The sequence below is a fragment of the Phalacrocorax aristotelis genome, chromosome 2 (assembly GCF_949628215.1).
Source record: "Phalacrocorax aristotelis chromosome 2, bGulAri2.1, whole genome shotgun sequence".
NCBI classification, from domain to species: Eukaryota; Metazoa; Chordata; class Aves; order Suliformes; family Phalacrocoracidae; genus Phalacrocorax; species Phalacrocorax aristotelis.
The window spans coordinates 110,054,171-110,081,756 of NC_134277.1; the positions used below are offsets into that span (position 1 = coordinate 110,054,171).

General features: G+C 38.7%; 1 protein-coding gene across 1 annotated transcript in view; it reads right to left on the bottom strand.

Moving 5' to 3' along the window:
* CEP192 (centrosomal protein 192) overlaps nt 1–27,586 on the bottom strand; it is a 94,754-nt gene that overhangs the window by 45,726 nt on the left and 21,442 nt on the right. Inside the window, exons 16-29 of the mRNA XM_075085791.1 lie at nt 27,004–27,136; nt 24,345–24,499; nt 21,154–21,294; nt 20,566–20,905; nt 20,089–20,229; nt 17,591–17,655; nt 17,318–17,509; nt 16,239–16,362; nt 14,059–14,189; nt 10,467–11,508; nt 10,246–10,363; nt 8,668–8,824; nt 3,244–4,138; nt 1,297–1,445 (exon numbers count right to left, since the gene is read on the bottom strand). Of these exons, the coding sequence (XP_074941892.1) occupies nt 1,297–1,445; nt 3,244–4,138; nt 8,668–8,824; nt 10,246–10,363; nt 10,467–11,508; nt 14,059–14,189; nt 16,239–16,362; nt 17,318–17,509; nt 17,591–17,655; nt 20,089–20,229; nt 20,566–20,905; nt 21,154–21,294; nt 24,345–24,499; nt 27,004–27,136 (3,783 nt within the window). The remainder of the gene's footprint in view (nt 1–1,296; nt 1,446–3,243; nt 4,139–8,667; nt 8,825–10,245; nt 10,364–10,466; nt 11,509–14,058; nt 14,190–16,238; nt 16,363–17,317; nt 17,510–17,590; nt 17,656–20,088; nt 20,230–20,565; nt 20,906–21,153; nt 21,295–24,344; nt 24,500–27,003; nt 27,137–27,586) is intronic.

Below are 27,586 nucleotides of genomic sequence, written 5' to 3' on the forward strand. Positions count from 1 at the left end.
TAACTTGACTGAAAAAAATGGTTTTTAATTGTATTGTGTAGCAAACAAATTAAATGTATCATGTATATATATTCATGAAAACAACTGTAAATGGGACTGTCAACCGTAAAGTAATTCATGAAAAAAAATCACCTCCTGGTACAACAGAATCTCAGGTCTGAAGAGCTGCATAAGACCCCCATGATACTCACTCAAAAAATACGTAAGAAATCTTAATTCTAATATACACGTGTATATATATAAATACACACACAAACACAGAATTGTGATTTGGTGGTTTTCAAAGAGGAAATACTCAGAAAAAACGAGATCAAAACCAGAAAGATGTGCTACATCTGTTGGAAAAAATATACCTAAGGAGGGATATGATAAGGATTTAGAAGACTCACAAGCAGCAATATATAAAGCAAATTATTGTCCGTATTTTTCTCAGTAATAAGGACCATGAAACAAAACCAGCAAGAAACAGATTAAAAAAAGGAAAAAAGCAGTAGTGCATAGAATCTATAACCGAACTGAACTGTGGACAACACTACAAAATTTTAAAATATTAACTAGATAAAGAGCAGTCCACCAAAAACTAATAAGAATAGAAATAACATCTAGCTCAAAACTTCCCAAGCATCAAAATGCTAGAAGCTCAGAGTATACTATGCTTGTTCTGTTGTTATATTCTTCTCTACTAAGAGTATTCATCAGTAAAGGAAATTAAAGTATACTGATAGGCCTTTAATCTAACTCATTCTCATGCTCTTGAGATTCTTTTACCTCTGGAACTATTACTATGATGATAAAAGTAGATAGAATTTAATAAAATTGAAGCACAAGACGCCCTACAAGCTACATATAACCCACAGAACCACCCATCTAGCTTGAAGCCTGCTCCAAATATTTCTCATTGTCACACAATATCTCCTGATTTCAAGAAAAATGGGAGCAAACTGCACAAAATGTTTTAGCAGTAACAGTGCTCAGTGCAGACGCTTTTTTTTTTTTTTTTTGAGGGCTGACTTTTCTTGCATACAAAGGTAGGAATGAATAAACAGTAAATTCAAACCTACCACACTTTATGCACGCAAAACAATTCTAAAAGTCAATCCCGTCATGTGGCATTTACCTCTCTATGCCTACTTGCTGGACTAAGGTGGCCTGGCTGAAAGAGGATGGCACTGCTTTTGTGCATATTAACTATAAAATGGGGTAAAATTACAAATCTGTACAGAGGGCTCTAATTTTACATGACAGCTGATAAGATTACTGCATTATTCCTATAGCTTTATTAAAATAATCTCTTACCTTTTCCCCATTAACTGAAACGCTGAGTATTCCAATGCTGACCTGCAACCATCGTTCAGTTGGATTAAAAATGCTAAGAACCGTCTGTGATGCAATTCCCACACAACAGGCATTAGGGAACTTCAATTCTTCTGGTACTTTTACATGTCCTTTGGAAGAAAATATGCTCCTGTTAGTTCCAAGTACCCAAAATACAAATCAGTACTCAGGCTGCCACCACGTCAAGTTGATAAACTCATTTGACTAATGCTTCATTATGGCAAAGAAATGTTTGTCTCCTACAGTTTTCATAAGAATGGTTTCCACAAGCCTGATACTCAGAATTTCAATCAACTGTTTCTAATTTGCATCTTACTTGGAGTTCTACTGTCACAAACAAAAACACTTCTGGAAATAGCACAACCCATGCAGACATTAACCCACAAAGTTATACCCACATATAGACACACACACCTTATATAAAATACTCAGTGTTCACAATTTCATCAGTATTAGCCCAACACAGAAAATTTTAATATCATTATTACAATGTCCTTAGAACATTTACACCAGCCAAAAGGAAAAATATTTTTTTTTTGCCAGAGTATAACTGTTCTGCAGCAGAAAATGCCTGAACGCATTTTTCAGTAACATACTGAGTACTCCTAGAGTAAGTAGATTTTTGCTATAGATTTTTGCAGTCATCAAAAAAATCTTGCTCCAGTTATTTTAATTCCAGGAAGTCCTCACTTCTAAAATATTCAATATATCACTTTCAGAGGAACTGCAACATTATAATGACAACCCAAAACTCAAATGGAGGTAAGAGTTCTCCGGCACACTGAGGGCTAACTTTCATTACACCCAGAAACCCCCTAATGGGTACTCATGTCAAATTAGAAATTTGACTTCTCAGCTAAAGACACACCTAATCACCTGAAGTAGTTTTAGTTACTTGAGCAACAAGCTTTATTTTAAAGCCACACACTCTTATTGCCCTCCAAAAAAGAAAATTTAGCGTAAGTATGGAGGCGAAAATATAAACTAAGACTAGCATCGCTGGAAATTAAGTTCAGAAACTCAAGTTTGCCAAAAATCAAGTTTAGACTACACAAAAAAATCCAGAGTTCAAAAACACGTACAAAACCCTAGAAATTATGTATATTAAAAACAGGCAGAGAGTAAGATTGTTCAAATTTTACTCTTTTAAAATGTACTAACAAGATCAATGATTTAGAATAACCAACAAACAGAAAATAATCTATAAACTGTCACAAATTCAAACCTTCAACCCTACTAGCTTGTTGTTTCTCATCTGAAAGAATGAGCCAGAAAAAAGTATAGCAAAAAACAACTGAAGAGATGATAGTTTAAAAGAAGTCTTCAAACTTATTTGCATTGCTTAGGTTTAGAGCTAAATCAAGATCCAGAGAAATAGCAGGAAATACTGAAGGCATTTGGCAGCTTGTCTTTCCCCTTCATAACCAGAAAACAGCTTAAGCCCTCCACTCTCCTCCTCAGATATTTTGGCTTAACTGACTGCTAATACCAAGTTAGGCTGGAGACAGAAATGACATCTACATTCCAGATAAAATACAACTGAATTTCTAGAGCATGACTTGTCTTGCCTAGCACAAACTGCAGCTAGGATTTCTCTTTTTCCTATGAAAGACAGTTCTAGATCCTTTAAACAAACACAAAGCCACTAAACGCTGGAATTCTTCTGGATTATGAAAAATGTCTTTTAAGACCATTAGGGGGTCTATAAGAATAGACATCAGATTCAGGGAACATAATTAAATAAGGAAAATTAGTAATACTTTTTAAAGATAATGAAGCTTGCATAAAGAATAATTGTGGTTACACTTAGCAGTCATCTTAAATTTATTTACTATAATATTAGCATCATCATTATCACCATTCTTGTCTACAGCTGTCATTTAAACACACTCTAAACAACACACTTACCAATACCAGGTGACTTCGTCAACTCCCATTCGTTTTTGCCAACTCCGAGAGCTTGTCCAGTACATGACTTTATATTTAAGATATTCTTGTTCCAGGAACTAGAGTGTGCATTACAAAGTGAAGTTGCACCCAAAGAGCCAGGACCAATATTTTGACCTAACGGAACTCCTACCATAAGTGGATTCTCAACATGTCCTGCTGTGATACCAGAACAAGGAAGCCCTGCTGGCAGACCAAAACCTGCAGAGCTGCAGCCATGAAACTGAGACAAAACAGTATTTCCAGTAGATGGTATATTTCCCAGATGCTGTTGTGCAAATGGAGTCGTTGCAAGAGAACATCCTGTAAGCAATGTGGGAACAGAAGAAGAAATTGCTTGACTCTCAGAGGTAGTGATGTGGGATTTAAAGCTTGAAATAGGAACATATTGTTCACCAGATGAGTTTTGATTGAATGGCATGTACGTGTTTAATCCAGCATATACAGGTAATACATTCAAGGATGGCAATCCTTGTCTCTGTGCTTTGCTTGTTTGATCCTGACGCACTTCTTGTGAGTCAACATTAACAGAAAGTGGCTGAAAGATGCAGAATTTACTTGGTAAAGCTGATTTAACATGGTCTAGCTCTTTATGATTTGCTGCTACATTTGAAGGAATAGATGCAAGCTGCTTTTCATTCTTCAGAAAACCTGTGGACAGTTCTTCACCCAGGTCACCATCAAGCTTTCTGTTAAGGCCTGCAAGTTCATTTTCTTCTGATTTCTGGTCAGTACTAAGCAGTGCTTTTCTGTTTCTTTGACATGAGTGGTCTTCTAGATTTTCATTTGTATGTTCCTGCGAAGGAGTCGGGCTGGCTCTAATTATTGTTGTGCTCAGTTCACTAGCATTTTCACTCTAGTAAACAAGTGTAATATGCGGTATTACAAATTTTAGAAAAGCAAATAGGGTACATAAAACAAGACAGACCTTAACACCAGTATTGCTATCGAATATAAATAATAAAGTTTGTCAAGTCTTGTCTGAAGTTTTGCTTTTGTAACATCTGTGGCTCCTCACCTTGAAAAAGAAAGCCTGCAGCTTCAACCTGTTTGCTGTCTAAAGTCACATTCTAGCTAGGTATACTGGGTCTGGCTGGGATGGAGTTAGTTGTCTTCATAGTAGCCCCTATGGTGCTGCATTTTTAGATTTGTGACCACAACGATGTTGATAACATACCACTGTTTTAACCATTGCTGAGCAGTGCTTGCACAGTGGCAAGGCCTCCTCCACTTCTCCCTCTGCCACACCAGAGAGTAGGCTGGGAGTGAGCAAGAGGTAGAGAGGGCACACGGTCAGGACAGCTGACCCCAGATGACCAAAGAGAGAATCCATACCATGTCATATCATGCTCAGCATCAAAAATGAGGGGGGTGGGGGGTGGTGTGATTTTTCCAAAGCAGCTGTTGCTTGGAAACTGGCTGAGCATTGGTCTGCCGGTAGCAATTGATTGCTTTTGCATTGCTTTTCCCCCCCATCCCTTCCTTCACTTACTAAACTGTGTTTATTTCAATCCACCAGTCACCCATCCCACCCTTTTGCTCTTCCAACTCTCTCCTCCATCCCACTGTGAGGGTGTGAGCAAGCAATTCTGGGGTGAATCAGCCATCAGCTGGCATCAATCCACCACACTAGGCATTAACGCCAGAAGAATGCTCTGCTTTCTGAAGTTACCACCAACTAAGAGAGCTTCCACTAGACCAAAATCGTTTAACACTGATTTTATAAAGTCATTCTGTGGAAAAGTAAGTGTAGTATGAAAAGGGAGCAGATTCCTGAACTCACTGACAGGTTCACAGATATTCTAAAACAAAACAAAAAACAAAGCCTGCAGTGGATTTTATTTACTGTGTTTGGATCCAATACCAGAGATTTTCATGTTTAAAAATGAAAGAATCATGGAAACATTTAGGTTGGAAAAGACCTTTAAGATCATCAAGTCCAACCATTAACCTAGAACTGCCAAGTCCACCACGAAACCATGCCCCAAGCACCACATCTACATGCCTTTTAAATACCCCCAGGGATGGAGACTCAACCACTTCCCTGGGCAGCCTGTTCCAATGCTTGGTAACACCTCCCCTGAAGACATTTTTCCTAATATCCAACCTAAACCTCCCCTGGAGCAACTTGAAGCCATTTCCTCTTTTCCTATCACTTGTTAATAGGGAAAGGAGACCATCACCCACCTCGCTACAACCTCCTTTCAGGTAGTTGTACAGAGATAAGGTCTCCCCTCAGCCTCCTCTTCTCCAGGCTAAACAACCCCAGTTCCCTTAGCCACTCCTTTGAGGACCTGCTCTCCAGACCCTTCACCAGCTTTGTTGCTCCTCTTTGCACACTCTCCAGCACCTTAATGTCTTTCTCGTAATGAGGGGCCCAAAACTGAACACACTATTTGAGGTGCAGTCTCAACAGCACTGACTACAAAGGGACGATCACTTTCCTAGTCCTGCTGGCAATGCTATTTCTGACAGAATCAATCCTAAATAGCAGCATCCAAGTCTGGTATAGATGATTTCTCTCCATATGCTTTATTACTTTCTCGAATGCAAAGGTGCTCACTAAGGTCTAACTTTCTTCTAACAAGAAATGAGAATCCCCAAGTATTAAGACTCCACTAACAAAAAGCTGATGTGGTTAGGTATCAAATTTGCAGTTAGGGTTATTAGCAAAAGCTAAGGACCTAGAAGCAGTAAGTTACAGTAACATCACAGCAGATTTTTTTTTTAAATGGGAAAAAAAACCACACCACTAAAGACATGCTTGCCAGCTTTTTAAGAAAAAAAAATAAAAAGCTGAGTGGCCCTGAACCAAATCATTACTCAAAAAGAATTAGTTTGAGATGCATGAAAATGCACCAACAAACTCTTTATGCACTCACACAAAGAACCTTTCAAGACCAAAGACCTTCCATTTTGGCAGGTATGCATGGTGTAGGTGGAAGGAGTACATCTCAGAGCCTTGGGATTTTTGTACTTAGAAATCAAAACAAGAGAAAAAGAAGTACAAACCCTAGATATACATACACACAAATGTGTTTCAAGGAATATCCTCTTGGGTTAACTGTCAAGAGCAGAAATGATTACACCCTCTCATGCGCTGTTCATAGCTACTAATAATAGCATTGGCACTAATCAGTGGAGGAGGACTGACCAAGGGAGAACCACCCTCCCACAACTGGCATCACGCTTGGCAGTCCTCACAGTACAGTAGACGGAACTCCAGGTATTTCCTCTACTGATCTGAAAAAATAAAGTGTTCTTTAGATGTGCTACAAAGATTAATTTTTTTCTTGTGAAGTACATCTGGTTCACAGATTCCATTTTCAAAATTGGAGTTTCAAACTAATATTTAAAAGTTCAAATCCAAAACTAGACAGTGTGGTATCAAAGCAATCAGACATCAGCTCAGGGCAGGTGTACCTAGAGAACTCTGACATAGGAACAAGAGAGCTACACAAAATCATGAAAAGTATCTACATATAAAGCAATTGTTCAGCTTAAGTAAGTAGGACTTGGGAAACAGGGAAAGGTCCGTGAAAGAAGGGGAAAGAACAATAAAGTAGCTGTTTGGATTGTTGTAAAAAAGTAAGCTGCTGTTTACAATCCTTTAAAAAGGGAATTCAGGGCAGCTGTCTGAGGTGAGATGGTTCACCAGGCCAAATCAACCAAAGAAGAAATAAAAAAAACCTAATCATGCAACACTGACAACTTGACCCTAGTGTTCAGGTGAGAGGGCACCACTAGTTAAACAGATTGTGCTATAGAAAGTATTCAGATCTGAAGATAATACCAATACAAACATTCTTCTTGTCTTTAAGAAGCTTCAGGCAAGGGACATGTAGGTGGCTCTTAACAAGTACAAAGATGATGAAGATCTATCGGTCTCTCTCATCGTAAAAGATTACTAACCCAAAGGAAAAAACTAATAATGCAGCCTTATAAATGGGACTTGTAAAGGTACTCCTAATACAAATGTAAAACTTCAGCGAAGTACTTAAGGGTCTCCTTGCTAAACTGCCCTGGGGAACAAAGACTACCCAAAGAGAACATCTCTTCAAGACAGAGGGGCAACTAGTATTCACCATGCTACATCAAAGCATCAAGAGCCACCCGTTTGCATGAAATGACAGGAATTCAGAACCACATGCATTTCAAACATGAATCAGACCCAAGAGCTACGGCCAGCACTGACTGCAAGCAAACACCCATTTAAAATTTGCCCTTGGGTTCCTTCCTACAGAACTGCAATTCCAACTAGGAATGAACAGATATTCCCTGTGTAACCTGAGCAACTAGACCTAGAACAAAATGGGCCAGAACACAAGCTTCCTTCTTCCTGATACTTTCAGCATGAAGAAACATTGCTGCTGGTGCTCCTACAGGAGGAAGAGAAGGCTTCACTAAGCTTTCACTAGCCACCAGTCCTGAAAAGCCTCACCCTCTGCAAATGAAAAAAAAAAGCAAGCATAGTAGAGACCATTTCTCTTTTCTGTGTTAGAGGAATCCACAACTGAAAGATATTACAAAATAAGTGTAACTACTCAGATTTACACAGATATGGATGCAGTCAGAGAGGTTTTTCAGGTTCTTTGGTTTTTGTTTTTTAAAGTTCCATCCACATTTCCACACACTTTGGAAAAGAGGCGGCATAGCAGAAAGATTCCAGATTCCAAGGAACCCCTGGATTTAGATGAAAGAATGCCAATTATCTTAATCAGTATAAAATTGCAAGTCGGAACAAAACTTTCATTCCCAGAGTACACTCTTTGCTAAAGCAGTAAGAACAGTCAGAATGACTGTCAGAGGTAGAAAATGATAGCTTTAGTCCTGCAAAAATAAGTAAAGCTAAAATACATAGTTATAAACATTTCTCCGAGGAAAAAAAAAAAAAACAGAGGGGGGGCAATATTCTCCTAACAGCTGAAGCTGAGCAGAAAAGGAGCCCCAGGAGTGATGAAAGCAGATAATAGATCCTACAAACTACTACTGGAGTCCTGCACTGCATTCCAAGAACAGAATGACTTCGCAAGCAATTGGGGAGGGCAGGGGGAAGGAATCAAAAGGAAAAAAATACACCAACTCTAACTTTTGAAAAAAGTTAGTGAAACATTCGAAGAATTACTATGTTTATATTCATTAGGGTTTGTGCATTTAACACAATCTATCTCAGAATTTAAATTTCTGAAACTCTGGAGTGGGGGAGAAGCAGAATACCTTTTCCCTATGCACAGCATGTCCTAAACTGTTCCAAAGCTCTTAGGCTTTTCTAATTTAAAATTATTTTGACCATTTAAGGGTTTGGTTTGGGGGTGAGGGAGAGGTGTTGTTTTGTTTATTTTCAATAAAGGAAATTAATACATATTTACAGTTTGATTTTCTTACCCAGTATGTCTCTGGATTATGTATTACAGCCGTATTCTTAAGGGTACTGTCAGATGCAGAGACATATGTTAATCTGCTCATGCTAGGACTTGAGTAAACTGACTGAGGTAGTAGACTCTCCTGATAACATGATGTGCAAGTAAAGTCAGTTTCAGACCTGAAAAACAGATTCAAAAGTACATCAGTATTGAACATATTTCTAATGCTACCCCCAAGAAAAATCAATGCTACACGTTTAGCTATACTATTCTAAAAATCAACTTACTTAGCCATTCTGTTTAGCACAGTCAGTAGAAACGACAAATCAGCTCTCAATCAACCTTTACAACTTCTGGCTTTGATGTACATAGAACTCATTTTCATTAGATGTAAGTCCGTAAGGCAAAGCATCAGAGTTCCACAACTGAACTCTGATGCTAAGGTCACAGAAACAACACAACTTATTAAAAGAAATAAGGTGAATCAATACATTTGTATCTAACTAGATGGAAGAACATAAAATGAAATCATTCAACATCCCAGGCATCACACATTAGTATTCTCCTACTCACTGCTGAGATTATCATGTCACACACCTGAAAACAAGGGACCTCTCAGCACTTTGTCTAACAAGAAAAGATAACATAAAACCAATTAAAGTCACTGACAATTTTAACTGGAAATCCTGATGTCTATATAACACACTTGCAAAAACACACGTACTTCTGCACATTTTAACTTCTGAGAAATGCCAGACAGCCTGTAATTCTAACATCATGTACAACACACTAACTGTAGTTATATATCAAGCTGAACTTAAAAGTTAAGGCAAATAAATCCATTGCCTCTTCTTTTTGAGAGAATGTATATAGCCATTGGCTACTGGCCATGTTTGTATGTTTAAGACTACACAATTAACTTAGTTGTAATCTTATAATTTATATAACACTTACTGTTATAGGAGCTCAATTAAAAAATATTGCCCTTTCAGTTGCTAAGAAAGCCTTTAATCTTAGACAAGTTGCAGCTTCAAAATATGAAGTGGTCAAAAGCAATACAAATATTTGTAACCATCCTCTCTCACAACAAGCAGTGGTATGAATCCGGGAACCAAAGTGAATGAAATACATGTTTATAAAAACACATCCTCATTGGTCTCGACAATGCCAAGCTTTGTTGTCATATTGTTAACATCATAACACCCAAAGAGGTTTATTTGTAACAGATTATTAGTTGTTCTAGAGTAACTAAATATGAGGTCTCATAACTCCATCAACACAAAGGTTTATGTTTCTGAGGTATATGACTACCTAACAGGCTAAATGTTTTATATTCTTGCATTACTAGGTAATCCTGAGCAGAAACTGCAATGTTCTATCCAGCATCTTTGTCTCATCAAGCCAGTGAGGAAAATAAAAAGTTAATGATTGCTTAAGACTGCTTCCCCATACACATAATAAAATAAAAAAAGAAAGTTTAGTCTAAGAATGAAGTCTTAGCCTAATACAGATCTTCTATAAGCCGAGATCAAGGGCAACATTCAAACTAAATTCCTCAAGAAGCATTAATAATTCTTATAACCTGCACCAAGAGACTTACCCTGAAAACGCTGTTCCAGAAGTCTCACTAGGAGAAGAGTGGATTAGTGGTGAAGTTGAAGGTCTGAAGCTATACTGCTCATCCTCTAGAGGCTGCAAGTCACATTCAGGTTTATGCTCTAGTAAACAAAAAGAATTGAATAACAGTATTTAAGTACACTGCACACGTCTGTAAAGAAAAGCCTTTTCATCAACAGGTTACATTTATATAGGTTTACTTACCAGCATTATTCAGGGAAGTTGGGGAGACCTTCTCAAAAGTTACATGTTTTGCATTCCCACCACAAACAGTACTGGCATCTTTGTCTCTCTTCTCTATTTTTGCATTTTGCTTCTTTTCATCATTGTTCAATTTCTGCATAGGCTTCGCTTTTGTAGGACTTACTGAGCCATATTTACTAGATTGCTTGGCAGGTTTTAAGTTGCTGAGTGAAAGAGTGTTTCCTGTACTTCTTTCCACCAAATCATTGCATGGTTCAGGCACAGCATTTGTTGCTTGATCTACTGTTTCTGTGTCTTCCCTCACACAACATCTACTAGTGAGATCATTGGTGTGGTATGCAAGCAGACTTCTCTGTGCCACTTCCACTTTTGCTTCTAAAGGAATTCCACATGTTTGTGTGTCATTTCCAGTAGATGAGGTTTGGGTATTGAGCATTTCTGATTTAAGATCAGCATTCACTGACTGTAAATGTTTATTATTTACTAAATCTGACAACTTCTCTGAATATTTAACACTATTTGCAGTTACATCTTCATGATTGGGAACACCAGACAGACTAGAGAAATTCTGAATATCATTTTCTTCACTAAAATAATCCAGAAGTCGCTTCTCTATTTCTTCCTGCTTGCTATGATTATTTATCAAGTCTTCTGCAAGAGTATCATTATTTTTATCTTTACTCAGTAAAAAGGTATCAGGCATAAGGTTCTGGACAGATGCTTCATGTTTCACAATACTCTCATATTCGCTTTCATGTCCAACCTCATCTGTTTTTTTGAGGTATTTTTCCATATCAAATGCACTATTTTCCACATTGCTGGATAATACCTGATTAGCAGAGAGTTCCGCCTCTCTAACAATTCCAGGAAGGAAACATGTTCTTTCACTTTTATTAGAGAGTGCCATCATCATAGCAGCTAGATGGGAAGGATCAGCACTGGAGGAAGCATTAGCAATAGCAGAGGCAATTGTGCTAATACTCAGGACAGATTCAGAATGGTTAGATAAGCCATCTTCAAACTTGCCTTTACGAACTCCATCCTACAACAAACCAAAATGAGTTAAGCACCAAATAAGACTTTTTTTTTCAGTGTTTTGGTTTTTGTGGTTGGGTTTTTAAAATTATTTTGCATTTCAGTATATGGTAATATATTAACATTGCTAGTTGTCACATATTTCATCAACTGCCAAGAAGGAATATTGCATAGGCGTAATTCTCATTATACTGTGGAATAGACTTAAAAAATCAGAAGTTTTTTTTAAAAGATTAAATACAGATTGCCTGCTGGGTTCCTGTAAAAGTTTTTAAATCCTAAAATGTTTTAATTCACTTGGAAGAACTGAGAGTAAAATACCATCAGGAACAAATCCAGCAGAGAAGAAATTACCATGACCAAATACACACTATCTTCCCAATTAACTTTAAACCATCTGCCTCTCTACAAGGCGAAGACAAAGTTGTTTCTACAGTTTTCTCTGTCATTCAAGCCTGACTTCTTCCTTAGTTTTCACACTGGCTATTCTTAGCAAAGGGCGTGGAATAAGTAGACAGTCACATCCAGACCACAATCTCTACCCATCTCTTAGATACACATACATTCAAGAAGAAAACATCTGTCCTCCTGTAGATCTGCATGCATGTCTTCATAACACCCTCATAAAAAGACTGATTAAGCATGGAGCAGATAACTGGACCATGACTGGACTGAAAACTGGCCGCTCAAAGGGTTATGATCAGCAGCACAAAGTCCAGCAGGAGGCCAGCCACTTGCTAGTGGAGTAGCCCAGGGACCTTGACTGGGGCCAGTACTATTCAAGATCATCATTAATGACGTGGATGATGGAGCAGAGTGCACCCTCAGCAAGTTTGCCCATAATACAAAGTTGGGAGGTGCAGTTTATATACAGGAGAGTAGACCTCAACAAGCTGGAAGAATGGGCTGAGAAGAATCTCATTGAGTTCAAAGGGAAATGGCAAGACCAGCACCTGGATAAGCTCACGCATCCACACAGGCAGGGAACTGACCAGCTGGAAAGCAGCTTGGCATAAAAGGGCTTGCAGGTCCTAGCAGACAAGCAGTTGACCATGAACCACCAATGTGCCCTTGTGGCAGAGGAGGCCAACAGCATCCTGGGCTGCAGTTGCCAGCAGGCTTAGGGAGGTGATTCTTCCCCTCTACTCAGCACTAGTGTGACCACATCTGGAGTGCTGTGTCCAGTTATGGACTCCCCAGTACAAGAGAAGGCATTGTCATACTGGGGAGTACCTAGCGAAAGGCCACAAATATGATTAACAACTTCAAGCATCTATCATATGAGGAGAGAGATGAAATTGTTTAGCCTCAAGAAGACAAGGCTCAGGAGGAAATCTTATCAGTGTGTATAAATACCTGATAGGGAGAGGAAGTGGGCAGGGAGGAGTAAAGATGGACCCAGACTCTTCTCTCAGGTATCCAGTGAGAAGAAAGGAGGCAACTGGCTCTATTTTAAATAGAGCAAATTCCATTTGAACATGAGGGAAAGATTTTTAATTGTCAACATGATCAAACACTAGAACGGGTTGCCCAGAGAGGACCCAGAGACTACAGAGTCTCTACCCTTGGAGATATTCAAAACGTCACCAGACCTTGATCAACCTGCTCTATTTGACCTGGTTTTGAGCAAGAAGGGATGGACTAGATGATCTCCAGGACTGCCTTCTGACCTCAACCATTCGGTGATTTGTCTGTATTTGAGAACATTTTAGCATACATATCAGACTGAGGGTGACCTAAACTTGTACAAATTGAGGGTAGGGTAGATTACAGTCTGGATATACATTATCAAGACCTCAAACCACTCATTCTGTATCTAGAACAACAGGGATAAGGATAAATTAGAAAGAACAGCAATTATGGCAGTACAGAGTCAGACGAGTGATCCACCCAGTCCTTCTGCATTAAAGTCTACAGCCTTCATCATCTGATCAGCTCAACCAAGTCAGACTTGCTAGTTACTGATTCCTTTGAGTGATCATGTCAAAAAAGGGCTGTTTCTGTAACTGAATGGGTCTGTACGTGTCCTGCCTGAACAGAAAAACAGCATAACTTGTTACAGCAGAGAAGGTAGGTGTCTAGGATTACCAAATTGAAAATACACCTTTTTCAGACTTACACCACATTAGTGGTTTTGAATTTTATCAAGTAAAAGACTTTACTCACATGCTAAAGACAAGTTGTCCCATTAAAAAAAAAAAAAACAAACAGAAGGGGAAGACATAGCTGAAACTCAGGAACTCAATCACAGAACGTCAATAGCCTAGGAGTCTCTGAAACACTATGGGCTGACAGACCAAGCAACTCCAGAAGTGAAGTAGGGAGAAAAAGGAAAGTGAGGTGGTGATAGTAACCCCTGACTCACTACAGGATCATGGCATTCTAACGAAGCTATCCTAACAAACTGCGGCACCTGCTAGGATTCAAATGCTCAATATAAAAAGCACTGAGCTGATATGAAAGTCCAAATTTAGCCATATTCAAAGCAACAATAACAATCAGAGTTATGTGAATGTTGCTCAAGTTCATAGTTGTACTTTATATAGAAAAGAAATACCTTTGCTTTACTTTTGGTAGCAGAATCTATATTAATGCTTTTATGTATTACAGCTGCAGTATCCATCCTATGCCATGCACCTTCACAGCTGGTAGAATTTGCACGTTCTTTTGTTTGTGCTTCTAAGTCATCTAAGAACAAAGAAAAAAACAGAATTAATTTACAGTAAGTAAATGATGTAAATGCCTGCATTCTGGGGATACACATGCTCCCTTAATGTTCTATATAAAAAAGAGCTGTTAAAATGGCACAATTCCAAATACTGCAAGCATCAGCTGTTTCCTGTACAGTACTCGAAGTTTATATTCAAGTCACAAAATCAGCTGGCATTAAGAATACCACGCTCACACTCTCCAAATTTTATTTTCAGGTAGCTTATCATATTAGTATAAGCTAAGCAAACCTTTTCATAAAATGGTGTTTACAAGACAATATGAACGTAGACCAAGCTCCAGTAGAAAACTAGAAGAGTTAAATCTGAGTAAAGGCAATCTTCTTATGCTGGAGAGAGGGTTTGGCTGACAGAGATAGCAGTGAACTGGTGATTTTGAAGGATTATGTTTGGGAGGGACAGGTGTGTTTCTGAAACCATCAAAACCACAAATAATCATCTTGATTAGGAGACCAAACCCAAACTAGAAGGTATTGTTCATGCGAGATCTAGAGGTTACCATTTCAACAAATGAGTTCCTGTTTGAAGGAAAACATCTGAACTCCCTAGAACACTAAAACCAACTTTTAAAGATGCTCTGATTGGTGAGAAAACAATCATGAAACAAACATTTTTGGTTTCGGGTTTGTTGGTTTTCTGGTTTTGGTTTGGTTTGTTTTTGGTTTGGTTGGGGGGGGGCAGGATATGTTTGGGGGTTTGTTCATTTTTTTGTGTTGTGTTTTTTTCTTTTTTTGGGTTTTTTCCCTTCTGTTCTACTAGTAGATATTTAGGTTTTGGATACACTTAATATTTCAAGTAACACCCTCCTCAGATTGCTGAGCTCTCAGCTTCCTCTCCATCTGCTGCTCCTTAAGCAGGAATTGCAATACTGGTATTGCTGATAAAGATCATTATTGCCAGTACTACTGAAAATCAGATTGCAGTAACTATTAATATCTTTGCCACAAAGTGACCCGAATACCTACTTTCTCTAGCATTTATAGCAACCCTCATATCAAAAAAAAGTGCAGAGCTCATTAGAGTATTTTTCTATTACTCAAAGCAGCACTTATACCTATAATTTAATCGAACAGAGGTCATGAACTCAATGAACTGATATTTTTTGACAAAAATCTAGACTATTGTACAGTGAATTTAAGCACACTAGCACTAGCTTTAAAAAAATTATTAGAGAGAACCCTTTAAAAATATTTGCAAGGTCCCAACATGAGGAAAATTACAGCTGTAAAGCTGTTTCAAGGAAGCACGTTCCATAGTAGCCTGATGGATATTTTTCACAAATGCAAAACAGTATTTAAGTCACTGCACTGACTGTACAAGCAGGTTCACAAAGGTTGATGTTGCCACAGTTCTATCAAGAGCAGTAGAGATGCTTTAAAATGCCCTCATCCTTTCCTAAACATACCTTATTAAGTTGATAGGCACATATATGCACCAAAAGACATGCTGTGATCTTTACATATAAAAATTCAGAGGAATCTCTTATAATATTTAAGTTAAGCAGATATCATGGGAGTGTAACTTTTTTTTTTTTTAAGATAGCAGGAAAAAATGTAGACTATGCTTTCTGCACAGTCAGCTCAGCTATAACCCAGATTGTTTTCCCTCTTTCCCTATGTCCTCTACAACTATATGAGCAAACAGACCAATTTTCCGGAGGTTTGTTTGGTTTTTGGCAACACATTTATACAGCTTTTTCAAACAGGAAACTTCAGAAGACTTTAATTGACATTCTGATAGTTATCCAGTATCTGGAAATGCTGAAATATCCTAGCCAATTTAGAGTAATACTTAGTATTAGAATGTTCTCTCATGTAAATGTTTAGGTTCTGTGTTTTTCTAGGGGAAGGAAGGGTAAGGAGGTGCTCACAGCAAAAAAGGTATTTGGCGAACAAAAACTAGAGTCTACCACAGACTTCTCTTAATAGCCTTTAATAGCTATATACAAGTAATTCTTAACTACTGTTATAGCCACTGTCTAGGGCTGACCCTTCTGTTCTATAGTTACCTGGAAACACCTCAGACAATTGTGAAATCTCTTGGCCGGTGTCACTTCTTGATGAATCAGATTGCCTTAGCAAAGCAACAGGTTCCCTTTTCTTCGGAGATGTAATATAGTAACCGAAAGATGGCTATAAAAGAAAAAATTACCCCAGAACACAGCATGAGTAAATTTAATTATTAATAAATAGGTTCAGTGGTCTCGGAGAGCAGTTTCAGCCACAGTGCCTCGCCAGTTGGTGCTGGGCTCTCACACCACTGAGGAATAACATATGCTTCCGATCATTGCAAATACCTAATCCAAATATATACACTTCCAATATACACATAAACTCAACAACTAACTTATACCAGTTAGCTAAAAGAAAGTACATACGCTCTCCTCATCTCTGCCTGGAGGCATGCTCTGTTGCTCAGCCTCTGAATGCACCAGGACAGAACTTGCCAATTCTACCAATTCACCAGGACACATGAATTACACAAGTGTATTTGACTTCTTCCTCCCATTGTATCCAACTCCCAGTCTTTTTTTTTTTTTGTCCACAACACAGGTGAGATACTGTCTACCAACAGCAGCGAAGAGACAGCAATCAGATAGGTGCAAGAAGCACACAGAAATATGTTGTAAGTTAGAGTCCAGATGACTACATTTTTATTGAAGTCAGGCATTTGCCTAGATAGCATATCAACTGTCAACAGCCATTGAAAGATACCCTCACTGTTCAAATACCCCTGCCTGAGCAGCATTTTATTCAACTACGTGGATCATGTGCTTGGGCCTCCAACATGCACCCTGTATATTATGTATTTTCTCTGTCTAATCCTACACATAATTAGTTCCTGACCACAAGGTAAAGATCAAGACTCATTAGTAACACCAGCCAGCCCTTCACATCAGAAATGCCAAGTGGGAAACAAAAGCCAATCCAGAACCTGTCATGCACAGAGAATCTCCTTCACAAGTGAACTTAGAAAAGTAGTTCACAGAAAGAGTTAGTTACAAAGTAAAAAAAAAACAACCAAAAGTAGTTTTAACTGTCCTTGTTCTTGTCCTTCGTGTGTTAATATTACCATTAAGATACATACCCGTTTCACGTCACTGCCTCCACCAAGACAACCAAGAGCTTCAGATCTCTGACCAAAGAACTCCCCCAAAGACAAACGTAAATAACTGGCATCTTTATCAAAATCAGATGTTCTCAGCAGAATGCAGCTATTGGCAGATTTCCATGAAGTGTCTGCTAATTCAGATGCATTTAGAATGTCTACTTTTTCCGCCTGCAGGCAAAGACATTTCAGAAGTTGTAACTTGCAAATAAGTTACAGAACTATTCTGTTTACATCGAGATAATTAGTTACCTGCACAAGTTTATGTGCTTTCTCAAATTCTTCCTGGTCTTGTGCAATCATAGCTGCTGCTTCAGCTTAAAACCAAAGAGAACAGTTATTTTAATACTGCATAAGTTATTATGCATTACTATTTTGCACCATTAAAATAAATTTTGATGGACAGATATTGCAATATTTAATTCTACAGCTGAGACAGTTTGGGACACACTAGGAGTTACTCCTTCCTGTTATGATAAGAAAAGTTCATATGAAATTCATTTTAGAAGAGTACTTCCCCTGGACCTTTAGGACTCGAAGTAAACTCAGCACCAGGTTAACTAATATAGCAGTGAATAATGAAAGCCTCTTACAGCCTTAACCCCAAACTAAATTATAACTTTTTATAGGTTATGCTGCCCACACTAGCTAGAATTGAGCATTGTGTCACTAGTTCCAGATAAACTCCAGCTCTCTGAAGACCTCCTGAAACACCAAACTGTTAAATGAGCATTCCTGCGCTATTCTCTACAAGAATACCTTGTGTGCAGTTCCCTGACAGAGACAGACGCCATAAATGAGACTCAGAAGCATCAGATGTAACATTTCCTTTCTGTCCCTACAAATAAAACCTCTCAGCTGCCAGGTATCACACTTGAGCACTGCAGACAAGTAAACTAGCAGCCAGAAAAATGCTAAATCACATTGAATCTGTAAGCACAAGTCTTCTACCATGTGAACAGGTAAGCCAATTAGCTTGAAAGCAGAATTCCTTTAGATACACATCAGGTGGGAAAAAGCTAAACAGTCTTGGAAAAATCTGCAACAGTGAAATATTCTAATCACTCAACAACCCGAGCCTGAGATGCAATAAAATTTCTGAAATACCCTGGCATTTGAAAAATAATGGAGGAGCTCTGCTTTATCGACATAGTAGATTGGGAAGTTTCTACCAAATTTGATCGTATTTGTTTATTCCAGCAGAAAACCACTACAGTGTTGAAAAATATTATTTCAACCAATCTACCCTGTTTGATCACTTGTTCAAATTAATTCTAGACAGCAACATACACAGCTGTGCTGGTTTTGGCTGGGATAGAGTTAATTTTCTTCATAGTAGCTCCTCTGGGGCTATGTTTGGATTTGTGCTGGGAACAGTGTTGATAACACAGGGATGGTTTCGTTACTGCTGAGCAGGGCTTACACAGGGTCAAGGCCTTTTCTGCCTCTCACCCCACCCCACCAGCAAGTGAGCTGGGGGTGCACAAGAAGCTGGGAGGGGACACAGCCGGGACAGCTGACCCCAGCTGACCAAAGGGATATTCCACACCATGTGACATCATGCTTGGCATATAAAGCTGTGGGAAAGAAGTAAGAAAGGAAGAGGAGGACATGGGGAGTGATGGCATTTGTCTTCCTAAGTAACTGTCACATGATGGAGCCCTGCTTTGCTGGAGATGGCTGAGCACCTGCCTGCTCATGGGAAGCAGGGAATGAATTCCTTGTTTTGCTTTACCTATTGAACTGTCTTTACCTCAACTCACAAGTGTTCTCACTTTCCTGATTCTCTCCCCCATCCCACCTGTGGGGAGTGAGCAAGCAGCTGTGTTGGGCTTAGTTACCAGCTGGGGTTAAACCATAACAGCAGCATTCTCTTTGAAAGAAAGAACCCTGAGTGGACTGTAGACATCTTTAGAATACATTAGCCCATCCATATATCACTTCACAAACTAGAAGAGGCTAGGAGGAATACTGTTGCACACATTGCATGAATATGTCTAGTAAAACAGATGACATTTTGGTGTTAAGGAATTGAATTGTCTACAGTAATACAGGCTTGGATAATATGCATGTATTACAAACACAGGGACTCTGACAAAGATCAGTCTGAGATAGCTTAAGGAAAACAAACAACTTTAAACAGAGGGTCAAAAAGCCTTGAATTTGTTAGAAGGTGAGAGTCCAGTAAAGCACCTCAATAAGCTCCAACATTCTTCAGTACCAGTAGCATTTTTCACAGCATCAACACATTCCCAGGGGGTTCACAAAAAAAAAAAAATCACCAGCTAGTGAATTCAGCAGCTCTTTCCACATCTAGTTGATTTTGTAGTAATTTCTTGTTTACATTTATTTCCTGTCTTATAACCACCATACAATACAGAATGACTACCGTTTCCTCTTCTTGAAAGGAAGAATAACAATGATTGAAGTCCAAAGGAAAAATTGTGGAAGTGACAGCCACAGGTGTTACTTTTGCTCATACAACAGGTACCAGGGACGCATGTTAGAATGCTTTTTGAAACAAAACAAAAGACTCTTCATGGGAAGAGTAGGAAACACGTAACGAAGCTATCAACTAGAACTAATGATAATATTATAGGCTACTATCAACATCAGCTTTCAAATAGTTTGCAGTATCTAATGCCTGGAGGTTTTGCAACACCAAATACTGATCTGTTGATGGGGGGGGAGGAAGTTCACTTAACACTATTACAGGTAACAGCTAACTAAAAAGGAAAATGATTACATACATCCAGTAATGAACTCCTCATTTATTTTGTCATCTTCAGATAGATTTAGATCTTGTTCTTCATCAAATGAAGTATAATACGCAAGATCAGTCACCCATTTGCCCTCTTCATTTTGATAGACAATGCTGTGTGGTGAATCACCTGAAAGACATATCAAATGCTATGCTGTTGATTAAAATAAAAAGGAACATACCAAAGTCTCTTAAGTTTAGACTAAGGAGTTCAAAATAATGTAGCTCAAGATGATGCAACTGCAAGCTTAAACTAGTTTCATCATCAAATAAACAACATAAGTGTAATATACAACATCAGTATTTTTTAAAACAAAAACAAGTCAAAATTTATTGATGCTACATTGGTTCTTATTACCAACTTGCACACCTAAAGAAAAATGCATAGCTTACAGTTTTATTTCTTTTTCCACACAACCAAGTCTGGTCACAATTGCATAGATCAGTTATATCTCAAGCAACCTACCTTTGTCTGTTGTAGCTAAACTTATGTTCTCACAGCTGTCTGCAGTTGGAGACAGGTAAGCATCAGCAAGACCAACTTCACATTCAGTTGCATCTGTCTGAGCTGCATGTGCACTGAGAACACCTTTAGGAGTGGTGCAGTGCCCCAAAAATCCTCTTGCTGTGTGTAGTACTTCTGCGTCAGAAGCAGCAGCCTGACACCCAGAGGACTGTATTTCTTGCTTTGGAAGGACATGTGAGACATCAGCTCTATGGCTGCCCATGCACTGAAGATACAGGGAATCTAATCGCAGCTCAGCAGCAGTGCAGGAATCTGGCACACCTCCAGTCTTCATGGAATTCTTACAAAACAATAACAATTTAATAAGTGTCAAAAGTGCAGTTGCTAACCGTTTGTGCTAATAGTTCTAGGTACAAAATATTCCAAGTTTGAAAATGAGATCTGAAAACAAAGTGGTGGGGTTTTTTGTTTTGTAAAGAAAGTTTGGGTTGTTAGTTCAATCTCCAACAGATTTTTCAAACGCACTGCCGTCTTCTACTACAGTCTTACTCTATATGATAAACAGAAATTTGAATGACAGTTTCATACCAGGTGCCGTACGGCTCTGGGCAGCATTTCTCTTTGCACAGGACTTCCAGTTATCCCTTGATTTTGTGAATCTTCATCACTAGCATTTCCAGAGTCTACTCCTGTCACAGCCTGGTAAGTGTCAGGAACCTGAAAGTTCTCCTTAAAAAAAAAAAAGATTAAGATTTGAGAACAAATGTACCAAAGAAAAAAAAATTTAGAACTACAGGTTTTTTTACAATGTTAAAAAAATTCTCTGGTACAGAGATTATCACACTTTGTTCACTCACGTGCCACTGCCAGACACATCTCTAGCTGCTAGAACCACCACCAAGGACAATAGTTCCTGGCTATGCCAATCCATGCATCTGCCTCCAAGGGCATACACAGCAAGAATCATAGAACCATAGAAGCATTTAGGTTGGAAAAGACCTTTAAGATCATCAAGTCCAACCATTAACCTAGAACTGCCAAGTCCACCACGAAACCATGCCCCAAGCACCACATCTACATGCCTTTTAAATACCCCCAGGGATGGAGACTCAACCACTTCCCTGGGCAGCCTGTTCCAATGCTTGGTAACACCTCCCCTGAAGACATTTTTCCTAATATCCAACCTAAACCTCCCCTGGAGCAACTTGAAGCCATTTCCTCTTTTCCTATCACTTGTTAATAGGGAAAGGAGACCATCACCCACCTCACTACAACCTCCTTTCAGGTAGTTGACAGAGATAAGGTCTCCCCTCAGCCTCCTCTTCTCCAGGCTAAACAACCCCAGTTCCCTTAGCCACTCCTTTGAGGACCTGCTCTCCAGACCCTTCACCAGCTTTGTTGCTCCTCTTTGCACACTCTCCAGCACCTCAATGTCTTTCTCGTAATGAGGGGCCCAAAACTGAACACAATATTCAAGGCGTGGCCTCACCATGCTGAGTACAGGGGCACTATCACCTCCCTGCTCCTGCTGGCCGCACTATTCCTGATACAAGCCAGGATGCTGTTGGCCTTGGCCACCTGGGCACGCTGCCAGCTCACATTTGATGGAGGATCTCTTCTTATTCCTACCACATCCTGTCATTCCCTTTAACAAGAGCACCACACTACTCCTCTTCCCCTTCTGGTTGACCCACTGGTGGATGAGAACTCCAAATCCAACTCAGAACCTGTTGTACCTACCCCACTGCCTATCTACACTGGCAGCGAAGCAGGAACATCTTACACAAGTAGAGAAGACCTGAGGTCAAAGAGCAGAACTGTGTTATTCTCACTCTTCAAACCACCCCCTATTTCTTTGTTCATGTACAACTATAGATCAGCCCCTGGCAGCCTATGCAGACTGCTTTTACAGGGTTAACATATCACCTCCCAGAGTTTAAAAACTCTGATGTCAGTTGGGAAATTTCTGAAATTTCAGAAGGTACAGTTCATTTTACTGTTTAAATCAATCACACTTTCCTATTTTGGTCAAGCATGCAATGGCCAGGATCACATCCGTTGTTGCAAAGCCAAGAAAACGGAAAGGCACTTGATCCCTGGCAGTCTGTAATGGAGCTAATTGCTGCTCAGAAATAAACCACAAGCCAGACAGCTGCTGCTTTACACTTACTTTTCACACACTGACCACTTCTTTAAGAGACTTATTTAGTCTCCCAGAAGAACAAATCTCTGTGATACTATAACACTTAACAAAACCTTGGATATTGCTATCCAAGGTAATAAACCAGTTATCAAAAAGATTTTACAAACTAGTTCTATAATGTTAAATAAGTGCCAGCATGTTACCTTAACAGTTACAGAAACAAAACAGAATCTTTTGTCAGTAGGGAATTAAATTTTTTTCTCAACAAGTTTAATCAATGTCTTAAAAGAAAATTCCATTCTGTTCTTCAAATTTTGTTTCAGTTAAAACTAACTCTAAGAATAGCAACAAGTTCAGCTACTGAAAGTAGTTTTGTCACAGAACCATCAGATCAAAATTAAGCAATTCCTACACAGACAATAGGCCCATCTCCTGATATTACACACAAGTTACAAGTGAGATCAAAAGATGGCCTTAGTTTCAGTTCAGCTGACCAGCTTGATGGGGCTGCAGGGGACAGGGTAAAGCCAGCATTTATGGGTATTAGCCTTCTTATGGAGATTTATCTTTCATCAAATATTGTTTGCATTCAGAGGCTGGTAATCAAAATTAATCATGCCATCACAAGACAATAGTATCACCAGAGGCTTCTGCTTAGTTACCAATGACATAATTTTCCTTAGTGGACTTCAGAGGATCTCAAATGTTTACCTACAAACATCTTACCTTCTCTGACACTAAAAACCACCACTAGGAAGCTGAGAGGGGAAACAAGGTGTATGAGACACATTCATACCTTAAAGCATTCAAGAAAATGCCTCGGAGGTACAGTACGTTCAGACCAGCTTAAACAGTCCAAAACCATAAAAGCAATTTTTACTTTTGTAATAAGGATTAAGAAATTAAGTATTAAGTAATCCAGCAGAAAAAGGCCATCTTCAGGAAATAGTACTGATGCTATAGTAGTTATGACAGGATTTCTCTGAGGACAAGTCTCCACCATCCCAGAGAAGGGACAGGAATCCAGTCTTAGGGGTTTTTTCCGCCCCCCCATTTCAAGATCAAGTAACAGAACTGCCTGCACAAGGTTCTCTACCAGAGCTGTTTATCAGGAGAAAGGAGAATACTATGCACGGGACAGAGAGGAGTGTGAGGAGCAGGGTTAGAGAGGGGTGGGAAATCTGAATGGAGAGTTGAAAGAAGCAGACACCATAACAGGAAACTCTTCGGCTTTGCTGCCAGCCTTCCTAACTAATGCCTCTTGGGACAGCCAGCTAGTTACCTAATTCCACCTCATCTCATAAACAGCAAGACCATCAGCTGCTAGCTCTGTACTACAAGGTAGAGGAAAACAAAGACAAAAATAGCTACCTAGCTTCTTTCCTTCCCCCACCCCCCAAAGGAGGGAATATAGAAGGTCAGAAGCTCACTCAAATGGCTTGGTGTCTAGTTTAGAGCTGTGTTTGATATCTTTAAAGTTAAAAAGAATCCTTTGCTGTACAGGCTACCTGTTGGACAGAATTTGGGTTTATCAGGGAATAAATAAAACCTAGTTCAGCTTGGCAGACAACCCTCCATGCTACCATGTTTAAGGGCCACTGGGCATACTGAGCTTTGAACTTTACTTTAAACCTACTTGAAATAAGCCATTTTCAGAAAGCTTCAGCGCTGTACAGCACTCTGAGAGTTTCTGTATGTTGGTGTCTCCTCTTGTTATTTCTGATTGCATCAGCTGCTCAAAATAGGCTTCCAGTTGGTTATCCAAGAACTCTTCATCATCAATATCATCATCTATTGAAACAGAAGACAAGACCCTATTCATGTTTCACAGACATTTTATATCACCTGACATGCTACCAAAGCAACTCCGTAATTTTTACTACAGAGTCTCACAAGGCACCTATGCGTCAGAGCAGAATTATCCTGGTCTTCCCTTAAAATAATTGGGTCACAGAAACATGTAATTGTCTTACTCCATGACTAGTGATATATAACAAAGCAAGATGACTATAAGCTAGCATGTTAACTCCCAGGCTACCAAGTGACTCGTCTTTCTTCACATGATCTATACACCATCATATGCCAACTAGCAAATCATACACACATTCATAAATTAAAAGTAAAATATATGTAACATTTTTCAAACTTCGCAGAAAGTTACTGAAGCATAGTTTTATATTTCAATGGCAAAAAATGTTAAACGCTATTACTAGGAACAGTACTATTCTTATTTGCCAAGTGAGAAGTTTTCCAAGACATAATTTTTCTTGGTTTTGGGCTCTTAATATGTGGGGGCTGGGGGAGAAGAGAATTTCCACGGCTTTTGTTTGTTTTGCTTTTAAAGACCCAAACATCAGTCAGCTTTTTATGTCATGATTAAATGCACTCTTAAAACCACTGTAAAACATATTCCCAAGAAGTTTGACGTTTTTACTTTTTATACTTTCATTTCCAAGAAACAGGATACTCAAACAGGCCTTGCATTTATAAACCCACAACTATATTTTGTTTTCCACAGAATTAAAGAAATGAACATTTTCAGGTTGCTGGTGATGGTCTCCAGCAATTTTGCCTTTGTAGTATATTTCAATTCTTCTCCCCAAAAAGGTAATGCTGAAGAATCTTCTTGGTATATCCTGCCAAAGAGGTCTACACAATGCCATGAATGTACAGGAAAAAAGTGCATATATACACACACCGGTAAGTCATCATTATTTTTGCATTCCCAGTTTTGCCCTGCACAAAGAGGCTAATGTAAAGAAGCACACTCATTCAAAAAAATGTGATTTAGTTGCATTGGAAGCTATGGATGCCCAGCAGCTTTGATATTACAGCAATACAACCAGGATCTGTTTGAGAGTCAATAAATGAAAAATCCACATCATGGCTCTGCTTCCACATACGATACTGGAAAAGGTGGAGGGAATACAGCAGGCTAAGTTTCTTCAATTTTTGAAAGAGGACTAATAACTATTCTCAGAACAAGTGTCCATAGAGTGCTTTAAAAATTATACAAGGATTAGTTAGTTACCTGAATGGCAGACAAATACCTACAATTCAAGCTCAAATTAACACCACCACAATAATTGGTTTAATCTCATTTACCTATGTCTTGATTTCTTCTTTGTGAAAGTGAAATTATTATCTGCTATCTTCCAAATAATGAGAAAGTAAATTAATGTATTTTATCTCAGATACCAGAGACTTCCTCCTTATATTCAATAACATTCAGAAATATTCAGCTGCCAAATTTACACTGAATACAGAACTACATGATAAAAATTGGTACACGGCACACTGACTGGGAAAAAAAAAAAAAAAGAGATCAGTTAACTTCACCAGTACTGGAACCCTGAATAGACAAGTATTTCCATCTAGAGCCTACCAATTCCTTAGGAGGGCAGATAAAAATAATTCCATCCTCTTGGGTGGAAAAAAATTAGTATTTTTACTCAGCAAACTATTAACTTCATTTTTATACGCTTAACGCGTAAGTGGAGTTTTGCAACAAGAAAGAACAAGAAGCCTTCAAAAGACAGTCATGACATCTGTAGATATTACAGGGGAAAAACCAGTAACCCTACTTGAATGCAGAGCTGCTTAAACTCAAGACTATTTACTATAGGAGTAAACCTATTTATCACTCTGCCATCCTCACTCTTGGTGCGTCTGAGGACATAGCCTGTCATCCTTCACATTATGTGCAAAGTCAACTGCATTAGTAAAGAACGTGTTTGTCCTTCAGCAGCCACTGGAAGGGCACAGAAATTTCAACACTCTTGTTTAGTTATACATAACTCAAGCTCTCACTTTTATCCCTGCAGGTAAACTAGACTTCCAACTTGGGTGTCACCCTGCATGTGTGGCATCTAAAGAGAACTGAAACTGAAGCAAAACTTAATTCTAACTGCATGAACATGTTCTTCATCACATAAGTTTACCTCTATTAATTTAAACTGAAACTGTAGCTAAGGTTACCACTTCATTAAATGAATGCCCACATTTCTACCTGTATTTTTGATTCACAGTAACTGAGGACTGTTGTTTAATTTTTTAGAATAAACTTCCAATTGTGATTTTTCTCTGACAAATTCCATAGCCACCTATTCCTATTACAACCTTAAAACAGCCGGTTTCCCAATGATCACACTTTTCTTTGACATTCTTAATACTATTTTTTTATCAAGCATAATCCTATATTAAATACTTCAGTAAAACAATACCTTTCTTCAAGTACACAATAACATTGTGTCAGAATTCTACACACAGCTACCCAGAGTTATAAATAGACTTACCAGTGGAATCTTCTTCTGATCTTGCAAGAGATGAGTGTTTCTCATTCTCAAAAAAACTAGAAAGGCTATTGCTAAGATGATCACTTGAGATTTCACCTTCTATCAGCTCTTCAGAAGGTTCAGATGGACTAACCTGTGAAAAGCATCCATACAGAAATGTTTCTAGGAGTTACTATTTATTATGTAAATTCAGTTAATAATAAACAATTAATGAGGTCACTCATACTCCAAAACACGCCCCCCCCCCTTTTTTACCTACTTATCCCAGCAAACATTCTAGTTCCAATGGACTTTGCCCACTAGCTTCCAGAATGGATACATGCAAGAAATACATGGATTGTAAAGGGGAAAGAAGGAAAACGCATCTCAATGATGGCAAACTTGAAAAACCTCAAAAATAAAATATTGAACTATTGCATTAAAGAGCTTACACTTGAAAAAATTGCCCCCCTATTCATTAAGCTGCAATCCCAACTTAAAAGTACAAAGACAACCCTCAATAGTTTCCTATGCTGCTAAGAGTGCTTCTTCAGAAATCAAACGCCCGGATCAACCCTTTGTTGATGATTTCTTCAAATAAACA